The 17,065-nt window shown below is 53.9% G+C and overlaps 1 protein-coding gene across 2 annotated transcripts in view; it reads right to left on the minus strand.

Annotated features, from left to right (window-relative positions):
• Positions 1-17,065, minus strand: part of LOC144129104 (uncharacterized) — a 68,134-nt gene that overhangs the window by 34,714 nt on the left and 16,355 nt on the right. For both annotated transcript variants that reach the window (XM_077663013.1, XM_077663014.1), the window contains exons 2-3: positions 5,797-6,496; positions 5,030-5,254 (exon numbers count right to left, since the gene is read on the minus strand). In XM_077663013.1, the coding sequence (XP_077519139.1) occupies positions 5,030-5,254; positions 5,797-6,381 (810 nt within the window). In that variant the 5' untranslated portion in view covers positions 6,382-6,496. The remainder of the gene's footprint in view (positions 1-5,029; positions 5,255-5,796; positions 6,497-17,065) is intronic.

Raw genomic sequence — 17,065 nt, forward strand, 5'->3', positions numbered from 1 at the left:
ACAAAGCCACCAGACCGGCACGCCAAGGTGCGCAAGTGTAAGCGCCACACCAAGTCTATATATAAATTCGCCTTTTGTTTTCCCTCAACTTCGCGCGCGCGTTCGCGCGTTTTCTCGTCGTTCGCAGCACTGGGTTTTTTTCTTTCTCCGTTTTCTCTCTCTCTCGTTCCCGCAATCGCGTTATCGCCGGGCGTCGCGGGACGCGACAGCGGAGGTCCCTCGCGTGTTCTGAGCCGAGCTCGAAGAGCTGCAGAAGGAGCCTCCCACAGCGCGCCAGGACAGATGGACCTTTTCCCAATCAATCACCGCTGCGCGACACATCGCGCAATTGTCGCGTTCCGCAACCTCCCTCGCCTTTCTCTCTTCCTCGCTCGCTCCTCCCGTTCACCACCTCATCTCGTTTTACCTCCGCCACCTCTTCTCTGCGGTGGGCGTCTGCTCTGTGCACGCTAAGCAGAGGCAACGACGCGGCGCTCCCCGCGGTGAACCGCGGAGGCACCGACCGCGCTGACGGCGTACAGGTTGCTCTTATGCCGTACCGCATCCTCCCGCGTACACGGCGGATATTTCTCACTCAGCACGCGCCCGTGTCTACATCTTCTTGCCCTCAGCAAAGCACGTCCCGTCGCAAATAAGGCAAGAACGGTGGGGTAGGGTGAACGGAGCCGAACAAACGACTACACGTCAGCTGCGCGCACGGCTGTCATTTCTCGTCTCGGATGAGCCGATCACTACCCCATCTGCCAGTCTGGAACTCAAGCTGAAAGTATGGACCTCCTTCACCCCGCGACGTCACGAAGATGCGGTGGCGCTGATGTCAGCAGCGACTTTCGCATGGTAGGCAAAACAGCTACCGCCAGCCGGTGCCTACCGCAGCTGCTGCAGCTACCGGCGGCTGCATCATGCCTGCGCACTGCAGAAGCAGCATGTATTGATCAGCTGCGTCACTGTTCGATCCACGTAGTAGCATAAAAGGAAATTTAAATTAGCCCTGATAGGCTTCTCGCGATAAATACCGCATTAGTAAACTGGCTAACGGGGAATGGGCCGCGGTAGTAAAGCGCGAAGTCTGGGAGTCGATCGGCACTGCCACTCAATGTACTTAATAGCATGCAATTTACTGCGTTCATTCACCTGAACATCAGCATAGTACGCTTATAACTGCGCAAGGAAAAAAAAAAGCACGTATGTAGCTGCGCACGTATTTATGACCTTGAGCCGGTGTGCACGGGCCCCCGCCGGCAGGTTCACTTGCCCCCAAGGAACGCGTTCGTTTGTTAATAGCACAGCATGTTTTAATGGCACGTTTTATGGCATTTGATATTTACTTGAAAGTGTTTCTTAATATGACAGACGTAATTATTTCATTCGAGTAGAAAGAAGTCTGGTAATTTCATGCGCGGTCACGTTGGCGTGCTTAGAATAGCGTACCTAAACTGTGCTAAAAGCCACATGCTTTTTCATTGCATCATGCATGCGTCATGTTTCATGATGCAGTCCGTGACCGCGAAGGTTGTTTGGAAAGAAGCAGCCGCAGGCGTGCTACTAACAGACGTGTCGAGATTGAGAGGGGGCGCGGCAATGAAAAGTGTTTTTGTTATTTATGCACGCGATATGAAACTAAATTTGGTGCAAATATGAAATTGCTACCCTAGTTTCTGTAATGCCTTTTATTTTTAGCTATACCTGGTGCAGTTGTTGGGTAATTATAATTAACACCGTCGTCAAGTCACCTCAAGGTCTTAAATATTTGAGTAGAAAGTGCGCAAATTTTTTATGCCAGCATGTTCACAAAGCCCTGTTCTGCATATGACGCTATTAATTCTTTTTTTAGATGGTCATGTACTTATGCATGCATAGTTACGTGAAAACGTTTCTTACAAAAATAACGAACGTAATACTGCACGTGTAGGAAAAAAAATCGAGAGATAAATTACACTCCTCAACGTCTCAGGATTCGTTTGCGACAAATAGAATCATTCTATTTTCATGCGTTACGAAATTACGAAGGTGTGAGTGATGCCAATCGCAGAAAATGTGAAAGGTCAGAAAACGAACCTTAACGTTTATTCCCTCGTTTTTGGCCTCTTCGCTTGCGCTTTGGTCAAAGAAATGCGGCCCTGAACTCAAAGAAAGCCTCAAAGAAATTACCTCACAATTTTCGACGACCACGCATTTCGAAAGCGTACTTTATAAATTTCTGCTGTATATTAAGCTATAATTTTTCGTGACGAAACAAAACACCCCAGGGCTAAGAAAGAAAATATTTCCTGAAATCAAAAATTTTCACCAAATCGACCAGTTTAACAATGGGAGAAGTCGGCCTGGCTGGTGCGTGATCCTGCGGATAAAAACACCGCTTAAGCGGGACAGCTAGAGGAGAATAAGGACACGACGCTGTCCCCACTTTTCGCACAGCACGACACCTACGTATGTCAGCAGACGGTGAGCGCACGTCTGCTCCGCCGAAAGAACGCCAGCACTTCCCCTCGCTACTGTCCCGAAGTAATATTATTCTGGCTAGAGCAGAGTGTCAAAAACTTCCTATTTTATTCAATATGCCTAGCGTAGAAATCAACGCCAGAAACGCTTTCTGTTTACTACTAACCATATATACAATGCACAGTGGCGAACTATTTCTCTGAATACGCCGCACGTGGCCAACGCGAGCTGGCGTACTTCAAGAAATTACTAAGCTGTAAACATAAACCATTGCTGTGATTCGCAGAAACTGAAAACGCGCCTACAAGCCTTGAAAACCAGCGCTCAACGCCTCTCCGCAACGACACTCCCTGGCCTTTTGCCTACCACGAGCCCGCTAGCGACTGCAGCGCCACCTCGTTTGTTTACAAACATGAAGGAGGTCTATATACTGCCGCGCTACACCACTATACACCAGCCGTGAGGTCGGAGAGGAACGCTTGCACTGTGCGCCACCAGGCGGCGCCCACGCATTGCTTTTCTGAAGTAAATATCTATGATAATTGTAGGGGAAGCTCTTTGTTGTTCGAGGCCAGGTCGGGAGTTTTGCGGACTAAGGCATATCGAGTCAGCTGCGCCATGAGATAGACACGTTGTGAGGTGCGTGTGGAGAGGAGGAGGAAACGGCTGAAATTGAAAATTTGGCTTTTGAGGAAAGGAAATGGCGCAGTATCTGTCTCACATCTCGGCGGACACCTGAACCGCGCCGTAAAGGAAGGGATAAAGTAGGGACTGAGAGAAGAAAGGAAGAGGCGCCATAGTGTGGAGGGCTCCGGAATAATTTCAACCACTTGATAGTTCCCATTAAAGGGCTTCACCCTACGGTGGAAAGCAGTGGGGCTGATTTATCCAAGGCATTGGTCTTTAAGGACAGTGAAGGCAAAGCAGATTTTAAGCGGGTAGAAGTAACCAAGCGGAGGTTATCTGATTGGTGGCTAAAATCAAGACAAGAGTAAAATTTCACAAGTCATGGCTAGGTGGCTTGAACCACCGCCTGATTTAAACGATCCGTCCGTCCGTCCATCCATCCATCTGTGTGACGTTATCAGCGCGAAAGCACTACTCCAGATGTACTAAGAAGTAGTAGCAAGTGTTTAATGTAAAACAAAAACAAAAAGGAAGGTAAAAGATTTTAGCTAACCCCGGCATCTGCCATTACTATGTCGGCGGCACCTGAGCTGGGGTAGCGGAAATAAAGGACAGCAGGCAGTTTGAAGAAGTGAAATGAAAGAGGTGAGGGCACAGTAAGAAAGGATAGAGGGAGAGGCCCCGTGCAAGAATCTTGTCTTGTCGCGCCTTGTGTGAAGCATGCGAGTAACTCGGGTTATAGTTCGGAGGAGCGTCGCGCCAGCTGCAGCCAATGGGAGGAGGACATCGCGCCAGCTGCGGGCTGATCGAGAAAGGGTGTGACGATAAAGTAAAATTGGCTGTGGTTTAGCTCTGGTTAACCCTAGTTGAATTGCAAAAGCTTCGTTTCCTCGGCACGTCGTCCACGCAGCGTCTCATTCCGACGCTCTCGAGAACTCAAACCGGTCTCTTCCGCAGTTGGAGATTCACTGCGGGACGTGGCACGACTTCTAGCCGCATCTTCGTTACGACGCTTCTCGAGTCGTGCGGCGCGTTCTTCTGGCGTCTCTTGAGCGCACTGTCTCTTCCTCGCTTCCTTCTGTCGTTGTTGCGTCTATTTCGCGCTCTCCATAACGACTACAATACACTGCGGCTGCTGCTGCTGTTGCTGCTGATAGGAAGAAAGAAAAGGAAAGTGCACGGGCCTGCCCACTGGCTCAAGCCGAGCCTCGCTCGCTGCCGCGTGCTGAAAGTGTGAGTTAAAGGATAGGAGAGCAAAGATAGAAAGAAAAGGCACGCGGTAATATGCCCCGGGCCGATCCCAGAGGCAGTGCAATACCGGGCCGACCCGTGCCAGAGTGCTTCAAGCCGAGCACGCCGCCATACTCCAAACATAAGTTTAATATCTTGGGTCCAAGAACAAGCACCAGATATTTTTCTGCTTTCACTTCTAATAATGTTAATTGGTTTTTGGGGAAAGGAAATGACGCAGTATCTGTCTCATATATCGTTGGACACCTGAACCGCGCCGTAACGGAAGGGATAAAGGTAGGAGTAAAAGAAGAAAGGAAGAAAGAGGTGCCGTAGTGGAGGGCTTTGGAATAATTTCGACCACCTGGGTATCTTTAACGTGCAATGACATCGCACAGCACACGGGTGCCTTAGCGTTTTTCCTCCATAAAAACGCAGCCGCCGCGGTTGGGTTCGAACCCGGGAACTCCGGATCAGTAGTCGAGCGCCCTAACCACTGAGCCATCGCGACGGGGTGCACATGCGAATGCCAGAAAGAAGAGGCGAAGAATGAACACATGCCTTCGCACGTGTACTCGGTTTAACTACGTTGAAGCCCTAGCTGCCACATTTTTTGGTCGTCTCTCGCGCCAGTGGAGACTTTCCCCACCTGCACTGTTTTCGTATCGCTGCTATGTCGCTGCTTAGGTGCGACGCAGAGACACACGGCGGTAGCACAGTGGGCGTATACCTTTCTGAAGCCGGTGAACATGCGCGTGATGGTCTTGCTCTGCCTGCGCGCCGAGCAGACGAGCAGCAGCCAATGGGGGAAGAGCTGCTGGTGGGCGGCCAGCAGTTCGGCGATGGTGCGGCTGCCCCCGTCCGAGGAAGAAGCCGCGTGCTGCTGCTGCTCCCTGCCATGGCGCTGGTGGTGGTGGTGGTGGCTGCCGCCACCGGCCGCTCCGGAACCGTTCACCTGCGACCACCAGGGAACAGGGCTCACCCCGACGTCCAACGAAAACAGTGGGAACGCTTCAGTCGAGTGTAATATGCGACAACATCAGATTTCACATCTGTCGCAGCTTTCGTTGCAACTTCTGTATGTTTGCGTCAGTTCTTTTAAATTATCGGTCCACCAACCGCCATATCCGGACTGCCAGATGCAGTAGCGCGTATCCGATATGCTATGACTGTGCGGGCATTTGCATATATCACTTTTTTCTGATTTTCGATTTCCAGTCTCTATCTAGGCTGCTCTCTAGAAACTGGGCTGCTCACAACCCGGTGGGCAGGTTGTGATGAAGTCAGAAGGCACGTATCCTTTATCAACCAATAATTAATTTAATTCACCCTGCCATGGAGGGCAGGTTGCGATACGTCACAAGGTCACGTGACCTGTCTCGCCCAACTCAAGAGTAAATTTCATGACACGGGACACCTGTGGGGCCTTGGTGTGACGAAAACTCTAATGCTGTCGCATCGAAAGCGCATCGCGGCTGCGGAGCGCCCTCCACGCACCTGCACCAGGAGCGACTCGTCCACGGAGTCCACGAGCAGGAGGCAGGGCTGCGCGGGCGGCTCGATCTCGAGCAAGGGAAAGAGGACCGCCTTCTTGAACGCCTCGTCCGGCCATCGCGCGCAGGCGGCCGGCTCCAGCGCGGCGGCCGCCTCGGCGTCCCTCAGCCGGTCCTGGTAGCCGCCCAGCAGGCCGTCCTCCTCGCGGCGGCACAGCTGCCGCACCATGCTCAGCACGAAGCCCGGCACGCCCAGGGTGCGCGTGTCGTGCGCCTGGCAGAAGTGGTGGGCGAGCACGCGCCGGCTGAGCGCGTGCTGGCGGGCCTCCGGGTCCGGGGCCGTGGGCCGAGCGATCTCCTGGAAGAAGGCCGTCTTGCCGCAGCCCGGACCGCCCACCACGAGCGCGCCGCACGTCTTGGACGCGGGCCGCTGGTCCAAGCAGTGGGCCAGCTTGCCGAAGGCCCACTCCCGGCACAGGAACCTCCGCCGGCGGCTGTGGCACAGGCCGAGGCCTCCGCCGTTGTCGCCGTCATCATCGATGCTCGCCCTGGGCTGCTGCTGCGGATGCAGGGGCGGTGGCGAGCTCATGGCCGCGCTCGGCGAGGGACGGCTCCGCGCAGCTGCAGGCTCCTCGCGGACGCTGCTGTCCCGCTGCAGGTCGCCGGCGCCGCGCAGCTACTACGAGCCCTCATCCTCTTGCTTCCTGCGGACACGCGAACAGAAGTGTACCGTTATTCCTATGAAGCCCGCAGTTGAGTAACTCGAGTCCTCCAACCACATAGACAGCAGGCCGCCACAATGCGACCACACAACCTGCGCATCACAGCCCACAATGCGCACCCATGCATGGGAATTCTCTCCGCAATTTTTGTGCCTTGGAGAAAAAGGAAATGTAAACTGTCCTTCTAAAGTTGTCTCCCCTGCGATAATTTCCCACTGGCGAATCAATAAACAGATAAACGCATTAGAACTCGCCCATGCTCATCCCCGCTGTCCGGCACGGCCACGAGAAGTGCGCCGTACCGCGGCGAACCTTCCAGCGACTCGGAAACGTCCTGTGGCTTCACAGCACTGCGCGCAGAGTGCTCATGAGAGTGAGTATGATGGAGTTGGAGGAATACACTAACAGTACGAAAAACTAAATTGCTGTTGCCCCGCCGCGGTGGCTCAGTGGTTAGGGCGCTCGACTACTGGTCCGGAGTTCCCGGGTTCGAACCCGACCGCGACGGCTGCGTTTTTATGGAGGAAAAACGCTAAGGCGCCCGTGTGCTGTGCGATGTCAGTGCACGTTAAAGATCCCCAGGTGGTCAAAATTACTCCGGAGCCCTCCACTACGGCACCTCTTTATTCCTTTCTTCTTTCACTCCCTCCTTTATCCTTCCCTTACGGCGCGGTTCAGGTGTCCAAAGATATATGAGACAGATACTGCGCCATTTCCTTTCCCCAAAAAACCAATTAAAAAAAACTGCAGTCATTACCTCGCGAGAATACACATAACACACGGCGCCTGCTATAGCTTTCACTGTCCCGATTTCAGTGGCTGCAGCGGCGCTCCTCTCAAAGCTACACCCATGAGAGCGCAATCTGCTTCTCCAGTTAGGCCTCAAATCGCACTCACTCCGCTCCTTCCCCCGCCCGCGCGTTCTGCACACGCATTTTAGAGTCGCGGAGTTTTTTTGCCGCGTAACTTACGCGGCGTCCAGAAATCGCAATTCAGGCGGCAGTATTCTTTTCGGGAAAAGAAAATGACAGCGTAAACTTCCAGAGACCGACAAAGAGCAGTATAGTAGATAAGAAAGCAAACCCGAGTCAAGGATATCCCACGCAGCGGAAATCAAGAGCGGGGAATGTACTCGGGCGGGACATTTGATGCGGACACTATAGAGATAACCGATGGCCTTTCCCACCATTCGGCCGTTTTATACACATAGGCGCGGCCCCTCGGCAACTGTCGTCACCAAAGGAATGGCACAGAAGGTTCGTTTCTATTCCACTTTCATTCCTTAGGCCCTTACTCTATATACTCTCCATAATCTGCGGAAATATACATTTAATATCAATGACTCGCATCGCCTCATTAGTTTCCTCAGTCGTACGGAACGCGTACGGCCCATCGTCAGGCATCGTATACATTACATCACATAACATTACTTGACGGCATATACGAACCCCGCCCGCCCCTGGGGAGGACACCGAAGAAGCGCCCCGGATCTAAACGACAAAAGAACGGGGCGCCGCTGTTCGCAACCGAAACTGCGCAAGCAATCGGGCGAGACGGAACCTCAAGCAGCGTTTTTCAGAAACGTTCTCACTAGCTCCACCCCCCCACCCCCCAACCTCGTCTTTTTCCCGCGGTGGGTTCTCGCGTTACGACCGGGCACAGTACACTACTACGCTCCCGGCGAACAAGGGGCCTCCGGTGTGCGCGACTGCGCAGCCATGGCGAGCGACCAGGTTCATCGGTCCAGGAGCAGCAGAGCAACGACGACGGACGACGGGCGGGCTTGGTGCGTCGTACTCGAGAGCAACGTCGTGCACGGCGCATCGCTCACCGCCCCCAGCCTGCCGAAGCCGCGCGGGCTATTTCGGGAGCCGAACGCCGGCGCACCGGAGAGGACCACGCCTACGCGCATGCACCACGCAGTCGTGAGGGCCCGAAAGGCAACGGCCACCAAACGGCACGCCGGATGGACAGGCACTGAGGCGATGGCGACGATGGCAATGAGGAAAAAGCAGCAAGAGCGTTTATTAATAAGAGAAAACATTAGGCACCACGTGACGGGAACGTTTAGTTATAGTTTCAACCCAAGGCCTATAAACTACGCATCCCAAGCGCACAAGACAATGTTTGCGTTCTCGCTGAACACTCCGCCTCGAGATACATATATGTGCTGAAATTCACAAATTCACCATGCGCGGCGCATAAACGAGGCATAGTTTTGCCTTTTGGCGGCGACGGATGAATATCTATCATAAATATGGGAGAGGAGAGTGAACAGCATGATCATGACATCGAGGCAGTACACGGACCAACTCGCATGAAGATATACATTCGCATCTCCGGTATGCGTTTCACGCGTGCCATTATTACGACAGTCCCGGACCGAAGGGAGAAATTATTGTTTCCGAATCGTCCGCACAGAGCCATGGTCTCCGCGGTGCCCAGCAAGTTCCTGGTGTCTTCACCATTCATCTGGTCCATCACTTCTTTTTTTAATAAACGACTACTACTACTACAAAAGCACTCCCAGAGCCGGAAGGAGGCGTGTCCACCTGCCACGACGACGTTCATACAGTCCGCAGTTCGCGTGGAGTTGGGACGAACAAACTGATAGAGAATTAATTTAGTAGCCACCCATTAAAGCGTAGCGCAAGCAGCTCCCGCCAAGTCTGTCAGTACAACTCTCAAGACGTGTTCTTCCGAAACAATTGTGGCAGTTTTCTGGCCTTTGAGGCTAAAAAAAAAAAATAAAGTCCCCGTGAAAGGCGCTCGTAGAGAGTCATACACTAAGGGATCGAGTGTTCTTCAGCACAGTGGAGACAGCCACGCGCGGACCACACGCGTCAACGACAAAGGAAGGCACAGAAAGAGGCGCGCCGGAGGGACAGCGAAGGCGCGGCCTTGTGCCGCACTTGGGTTGGCCGTAGCCCATGAACGCTCCCCCCCCCCCCCCCCCTCCTGCCTAGGAAACAATGCACAGCGTCGACTTCACAAGCGCGCACTCGAAACGACCGCTCCAACCACAAGTCACCGCTAGGGTGCCTGGATGCCCGCTCGCTTCGGCTAGTCACCGCTCTCTACCACCGCTCAACGTAGGCAATCTAAAGTCACTGGAACGGCGTTCCAGTGACTTTATAGGGAATTAAACGGGAAGCGCCCTCTCACGGTCAACACTGCGCTTCCTCTGGCCGGTGCCACTGCCGGTCTCTAGGACAGCGCGCCCCCCACGAGACCGGCCGTGCCGGTGCCTGGCTCTGCAGCTGTCCACTCTTGAAACGGTGTGCTTTGTGAGAGACCATCGATCTGATTCGCTACGTCTTACCAAACACTTCACAGAAGCCCTGTAGACCAACAAATACGCAACATAAAGACGTACAAACAACGAAAGACTACAGCGAAGAAGGGACTTCACCTGAGTTACGTAATGGCGAAAAAGGCGGTGGATTCCTTTTTTTTTTGTTATATTTCACTTTTTATTTTTGCTTCCGAAATGTCACTGTGCGGCTCTCCTGACGTGCAAAGAGGTCAAAACAGGTCGGACACTCCAGAACGCACAGTCAACAGGGCCCAACACAAGCTACAAAGTTCGCAGGCACACTGCCAAGACCGGACGAAACTCCTTGAAGGCCTCGATGAACCGAGGTAGGGCCCTAACCGAGGTACTGCACCCGTTCAACCTTCCTCATGGTTGCCCACGAGACTCGAAAGGCTACGAACACGATCCCCGAAGCATCCCCCCCCCCCCATTGCGCACCCCTCCCACTCCGCGTGCCTCTCTCAAACATGCAGCTCGGCTACAGTGTACAGATCGGCTGCCCACAGTTCCTCCTTTTCGACCTCGCCCCCGTCGATCAGTCGCGTTGGTATACGCTCGCGTAAACCATGCGACATCGAACGCCTGCGCGCAAACGTGACACGTGTTGTGTGTGCAGACTTCCTGCGTGCGCGTTTTCATCACATGCACCCCCCCCCCCCCCCAAAAAAAAAAAACGAGGGCAGGACGCACAAAGAATAGCGTTCAGCGTGATCTTTGGTCCATCTTTCTCTTTGCTTCCCGCTTTTTATTGTTGCCTGTACCGAGCGTGAGCACGCATAAACGCTAAGGTTTCGTGCACAGTGCAGTCGCTTCCGACTGTTTTTAAAAATGCGAGGCATTAGCGTTTGTACTCTCGATTTGCGTGCGAAGCGCAGTGTATACATATTATATTGATTATACGGACATATGCAGTTTTGGCATGAACGGATAGATTGAGGGGCGGCCCTTTTACAGGGGTCAAAAGTGCTTCCAATTATATGAACGCTTCTAGAAAACTTGTCGCCGACGCTGTTACAGATATTCGCTTATTTCGTGATTGTCCAGTTACACCTGTCACCACGAACATCACCATACTCATCATGACGTCGTCAGCCGTAACGCCGCTCTCTCGCGGAAAACTTTCCGCGAGAAATATAAAAAAATAAAAACTGTCGTCCGTTAAGCATCCCACTGAGTAAAGGTCTCGCGGACATATCGCGAATCACTGCTTGCGGAAAGAGCCGGAAATGTGGAAATCAGTGACTTAGGGTGACGTCATGCCGGTCTGAGGGGGAACACTGCGATTTGGTCCGTCGCGTGAATCTATCTTTAAAGGCCATAGGAGGCAGTGTTCCTGTACAAGGAGGCATTCACGTGAGTCACGGGCGCCATTTTGTGGTATACAGCGCGCAGCTTCGGCGGTGCAAGCAAGAGCAGCAAGTGACTCAGGGGGATCAGGCTAATCCCGCCTGTACATAAACACCACCACCAGGTAGCAATAAGCCGATTAGACCTGCGAGCGGCCTTTCGCCACGCTCCATGCACGCCAAAAATGGCGGCCACTGTGAAGTCGATGCTTATACTTCCTGCTCATTTTTACAGCGAGAGCTGTTAAATGTCCGTTCCTCGCTTTTAGCGTCGTAGTAGGGGTCGGCGTGAACGGAGGGCGGTAAGCGTGGGGAAGGTGGGTTCCCGTGGAAAGACGTGGGTATGATGAGAGTGGAGGAATGAGCAATCGAGGGGGGGGGGGGGCTGACACGGGAAAAACCGGGGAGGGTGGTTTCCGTGGAAGGAGTGTATGGTGAGAGCGGAAGTATGTGGCACGCTCCGTCTAATGGCTAATGGACAGCGGTAAAGTTTACCACCTACAGAGTTGGTGTAAACCGTAGCTACCACAACGATCCCACGATCATATATGCCCGGCGCTGGTCCTGCGGCGGTGAACCATCGAGCTTCACGCGGCGGTCTAAGATGCCGACGGTCTACGCTCTCAATCCGGCGGAGAACACTACGCACAACAGCACTGGTGTTTGTCCTTATCTTGTCCCGTCTTCCGTAGCGCTAGCTGTTTTATCTAGTTCCTAAAAAAAAAAAAACTACCGGGGACACTTAAGGGAACTTACGTGCGAGTAATGCGAAGGCACTGCAATTTAAGTCCAATTACATTAACGCGATATATAACGTTAGGGACTTCGTGCCGCAGAAAATCCGGCGTCGCCGTCGTTGACCGTAAGCGAAAAAAATCCCGAAAAATCCCCAGAAAAGCAACCTATATAGAGGAGGCAGGTGGCCACCTGCCCTGGAAGAGCCGCCTATAGCTGGCCCCCCCTATCAGGATGCATGTGTGTGCCTCCCAGACTTTTGATGTTTTGGAAGGAGGGTTCATGCAGGGGTGTGGTGGCCTGGTGTTTTGTGGCGTAAGCATGCTTGGACTTTTCTTTTCGGCACTATTTCCATGCAATAAAGAAAAAAAAACTTGTGGCATCATCACAACCTGCCCACCGGATTGTGAGCAAACTGCCTGCAGTGGCAGGTGGCAGTTGAATTGATGATTGGCAACGAGAGGTCGCTCGGGAGGAGCAACCTGGGTCGCACAAACCCCACTGGTGGCAGCACCTGCTATCGCAGGGCAGAGGCGCATCGCTTAAACGCTGTACCACTATGCCAGGAATGTTATGAGGGCTCCCAGGGATCTATGAGTGTAAAGTAGAGAACGACAAATGCTGCATATATGTGCATTAAACCGTTTATAGCGAAGCTGAAGTGTCTCCTCCAATTTTTCCAATTCCATTCTAATTCGATTCTATTCCTGTGTAGTTGGTGCAGTTGTAAGTACCAATACTGACTAGTACTGGTTAACATTTCGTATTTTCCCGCCTGTGATGACGTCCCACCGTCTCGACAAATCGCGAGTTTTGCAAAGCCGCCACTTTTTGGGTGACGCCGAGTGTTCGCGTCCACGAGCCACGTTATGCTTTCGCATTAATAGCAAGAGCAAACGCGCGTACGCCACGAGCCCCCACTGGACCCGCAAGCGACGCCATCTTCAAGGGCAGCGCGAACCACCGGAGCGGCTCTGACCGGAGTACACACATGCACACGCTGATACCAGAGACCGCACGGAGCGCGCGGCAGCTATTTGCGGAGCCAGCGCGACCTTGGCGTTCTCGAGGCGGTAGCGTCGAGTCGTCTATACGATCCGTCGGTCGTGCCTCAGGAACAGCCAACATCGGCAGACCCCCCCTGATTTCCCAGCCCTGTTGGACATGTAGGCTGCTCAGTGATGCTCTCTCGCCTATAAACCAGCCGCCATCAATCAGCCCGTCATCGATCACGGTCCGCCCCACCCAGAGAGAACCAAGCGACCAAGAGGCAAGACAGGAGAGGACGCAGCACGCGTCTTCCTGAATCGCAGTCAGCTGCCGCACGCGGAAGCTGGGAAACGGTCTTCACTTCCGGCACCACTACTGACTGGACCGACGAGGCGACCGTGAGGAGCGGCGGAAGCACGGGAAGCTCAGCAATAACCGCCTCCACATCCTGGAAAGGACTCCGTCGTCCCGCGCTTCATTTATTTTTTTATTTTTTCGCGGAAGATGGGCGATGATGAGCGCAGCTGTCTGCGGTGTGCGCCGTCATGTCGGCGCTGTGCCAAGCTTGAATACGCTATACGCCCGTCTGACAACTCGGACGCTGATATGAACTGCAGTATTACGTAGATAGCGCGCGGTCTGAATCACCGCACAAGGTCGCGCACATCGCTGCAGCTGATGCGTACCATAAAGAGGGCTCCCGACCAGGTTCGACAGAGCACAGAAATCAAAACTTCAGAAAGAGTGCTCCGGGTGTCGCGTATACTAAAGCAGTGAAGCGTATGCGTGGTCTTCCACACGGGCCTTCCCTCTTACAGCCTGCGGGGTGTGTGATAATAATAATAATAATTGGTTTTTGGTGGAAAGGAAATGGCGCAGTATCTGTCTCATATATCGTTGGACACCTGAACCGCGCCGTAAGGGAAGGGATAAAGGAGGGAGTGAAAGAAGAGAGGAACAAATAGGTCCGTAGTGGAGGGCTCCGGAATAATTTCGACCACCTGGGGATCTTTAACGTGCACTGACATCGCACAGCACACGGGCGCCTTAGCGTTTTTCCTCCATAAAAACGCAGCCGCCGCGGTCGGGTTCGAACGCGGGAACTCCGGATCAGTAGTCGAGCGCCCTAACCACTGAGCCACCGCGGCGGGGCACGGGGTGTGTGCGCATTCTAATGTCGAGTGTTCTATAGTACACTTAGCGCCGCACGAGGGACATGTTCAAACACCTGTTCCACCGCGTGCGGTGTTTGATGAAGAGACATGGGAAGAGACAGTTGGTTTGCAGTTGCCACCGGGCTACGGACTCCGCTCGGTTGAGGGAGGGGTGAGAAGGGAATAGGTCTCGTCTGCTCCCACGATAATAGGCCAGTGCTGGGGTGTAACTTGGTGCACGGTCTTCAGGGCTACCTCCCTAATCCCCTAAACCCACTCTTGCTTCTTGGCAGGCTGCGCTACCCTGCTCCAACCTGCGATGGTTGATCCAGCGGGCCAGCGGGATTGCAAAATCCCATGGAGCCCTGAAACAAATTAAGGGACCAACCAAGGAGACAGGCAGACAGCCCGAACTCACTCTCAATAACAACTGTTCTCTTATTCCCCCTGCAAGGGGGAAACCAGCTCCGCTGGCGCACACTCCCGTAGTGCGCGCCAATTCGTGCCACAGTGGCCGCTTGCTCGCTTGTCTTGCCTGGAAGATAGCGCTCGTCACGTGACCGTCACTCCTCTGTTTGCTGTGCCGTCACCGCTTCGTTTCCCGTACGATCCTCCTACGTTACGGGCTCACATATTTGACGTTTTAAGCATACCGGAGACGTACTGCCGGTTTATAGGGCCCCTCTTGCGCACGCGCAGTGGTTCCCTTTCACCCCAACAATGCCAATGCGCATGCGCAATAGGGGCCCTATAAACCGGCAGTACGTCTCCGGTATGCTGAAAACGTCTACTGCCGCGAGGGACCGGCAAAATTGCGACCTGCGCGCGCTTCATTCTCAAGTTGCACGCACGCCCAGACCTGCGAGTCTTGCTCAGTCGTGCGCCTTCTCCTCGACAGATGCGCGACTGACGCTGCGCCTGTAGTCTGGATCTATCCAAGCCCTTGGAGAACGACGACCCGGCGCAGCCAGCACCTGAGGCGCGAAAGTATACACACGGAAACCGGCGGGCAGCGGGACACACCACGGCACTGGACGACGCGGTCCGATGCAGCGCCAACTATCGTGCTGCTCAATTACGGTGGCCGCGCCTGATTGATGGCGCAGGGTACCGCCCTAATCCGACAGCTCGGGTGGCGCATTAACTCTACGGGTGGCGGCGTTTGCACAACAAGCGTCGCGGGCTGCCACGCCCCGCTCTGCGATGCGCAGCGCCTACGAAATGAAGCTCTTCAATCCGCTTGTTTACAGGGAGCGCATCGCCACGCTGAAGTAGTATTTCGACTGCGAGAGGCTTGCAACGCAGGCACCTAACCCGTGATCACAAAGAAAAAAAAAAAAGATGACGGATGATTTCCCCTTCTTCGCGGGGAACAAATGACACCAATGGCTGTCGGAGCAAAATATCTTCCAGAACAATATATCAAACGCCTAAAACCTCCGGAGCTGCCTGAGAAAATGCGCGAAGGCAGTGACCGAAGCTTCAGTGCGGCGTTAATGTCACAATGGCGCTCTTTAGAAATACTTTAGAGATACAGATTTTCAGTCAACAGTTTTCTTTCGGGATCCCGGAAATCCCGTGCCGCCTCGACGGTGTCGGTGCGAGGTACGATTAAAAGAACCCCTGAGTTGTGCGGTCAATGAACGGAGGAAAAGAATAAGCTAGCCAGATGGAGGAATCGAGGTAGCCGCGCCAGGTGACGTCATCGCGACAGCCGGGTGCGGTGCCTGCGCGGCGTTCGAACACCCGCGTGCTCCAAGTCATCAGCGTATAGAGAGAGACACAGAAAGGCGGAGGGGGAAAAAATCGCGGTCGAATGCACCGACCCTTCCATCACCGCAAAGGACAACTTCGCTTCATTTCTTCTCTTAAAACATGGAAAATCTGCCAGGCACTCATATCAGCCTTAGCTCTCTACTCGAGCCAGCCCTGCGGCGCGCGTTGAACCTGGCGGAGGAGAAGGCACGCAGCGAATGCCCAGATGGAGTCTCGTTGCGAGAGGGCGCCACCGTCAGGGACAACCGATTAGCGTTCTTCCGAGCCGCGTTCCTTCCACAGCATACGCGCGCACAGGAGACACACCAGTTCACCCTCGCAATACACAGCTCTGGTGTATCTTTCTATCTCGAGCCAAAGAGAGCAGCAGAAGAAGCCTGCGTGTGCATGGGCAGAGGAGGGCGCTGGTTCGCTCCATCTTTCCGTTCTCTTGAAAGGTATACATCGCTCTCTGTCACAACGCGAAAAAAAGGAAACGCGCGCGGGACGAGAGCGTCGCGCCTTCAACCGCACGTATATAGAGCATTCCAGCTGCATAGCGAGCGTCTTAGCGGTACGACTTCATACACTGAAATCGCCGCGCCGCATACGGAGATTCCATTCGGACGGACTGTCCCCACGGCTCGCAAAGTGAAACAGTTCGGATGATGTCCCAGTCCGCTTTCCAGGGCGCAGGTTGGGCTTGCAGGACAGGCTATAGGCTGAGAAGAAAGGAAAGGCGCGGTAACTGCCTCACTCTGCAGGGTGAACGCCTGAGCCGTTCGCTGATCTCGTAAAGGCGGCCAATTTTTTTTTTTTTAAGAAGGCCCGTTCCCGGGACGGCCGTTGGAGAGGCATCTCGGGCACTTTTACCGTCAATAGCAGCAGTTTCAACTCCGGCCACACTCATACACATGGTGTGGACTTGTACACATTACAACACAGACAACGCAAACACCCCAGAGACGTGGGAGTCTCTCCTGTGTACTTCCAAGCCAGCAGACCAACGCTGGCTTGACTGGTCCCCTGTTTTTGGGCGCAATAAAAGAGTTTACCTACCTACCAGCAGTTTCAGGCCCCGGGGAGGGGGGGGGGGGGGGGGGTATAATCGCAAGCAACCTTATCCAAGCGGTGGATACCACATCAGCTGAAGAACCAGCTATCGCACTAGCGATATCCAAGATTAGCGAGGCAACGGTTACGTCCGACTCATAAGCCGCTGTACGCAGTTACCTCAAGGGTCGCACGGGCGCTC

Source organism: Amblyomma americanum, chromosome 4, assembly GCF_052857255.1.
Source record: "Amblyomma americanum isolate KBUSLIRL-KWMA chromosome 4, ASM5285725v1, whole genome shotgun sequence".
NCBI lineage: Eukaryota > Metazoa > Arthropoda > Arachnida > Ixodida > Ixodidae > Amblyomma > Amblyomma americanum.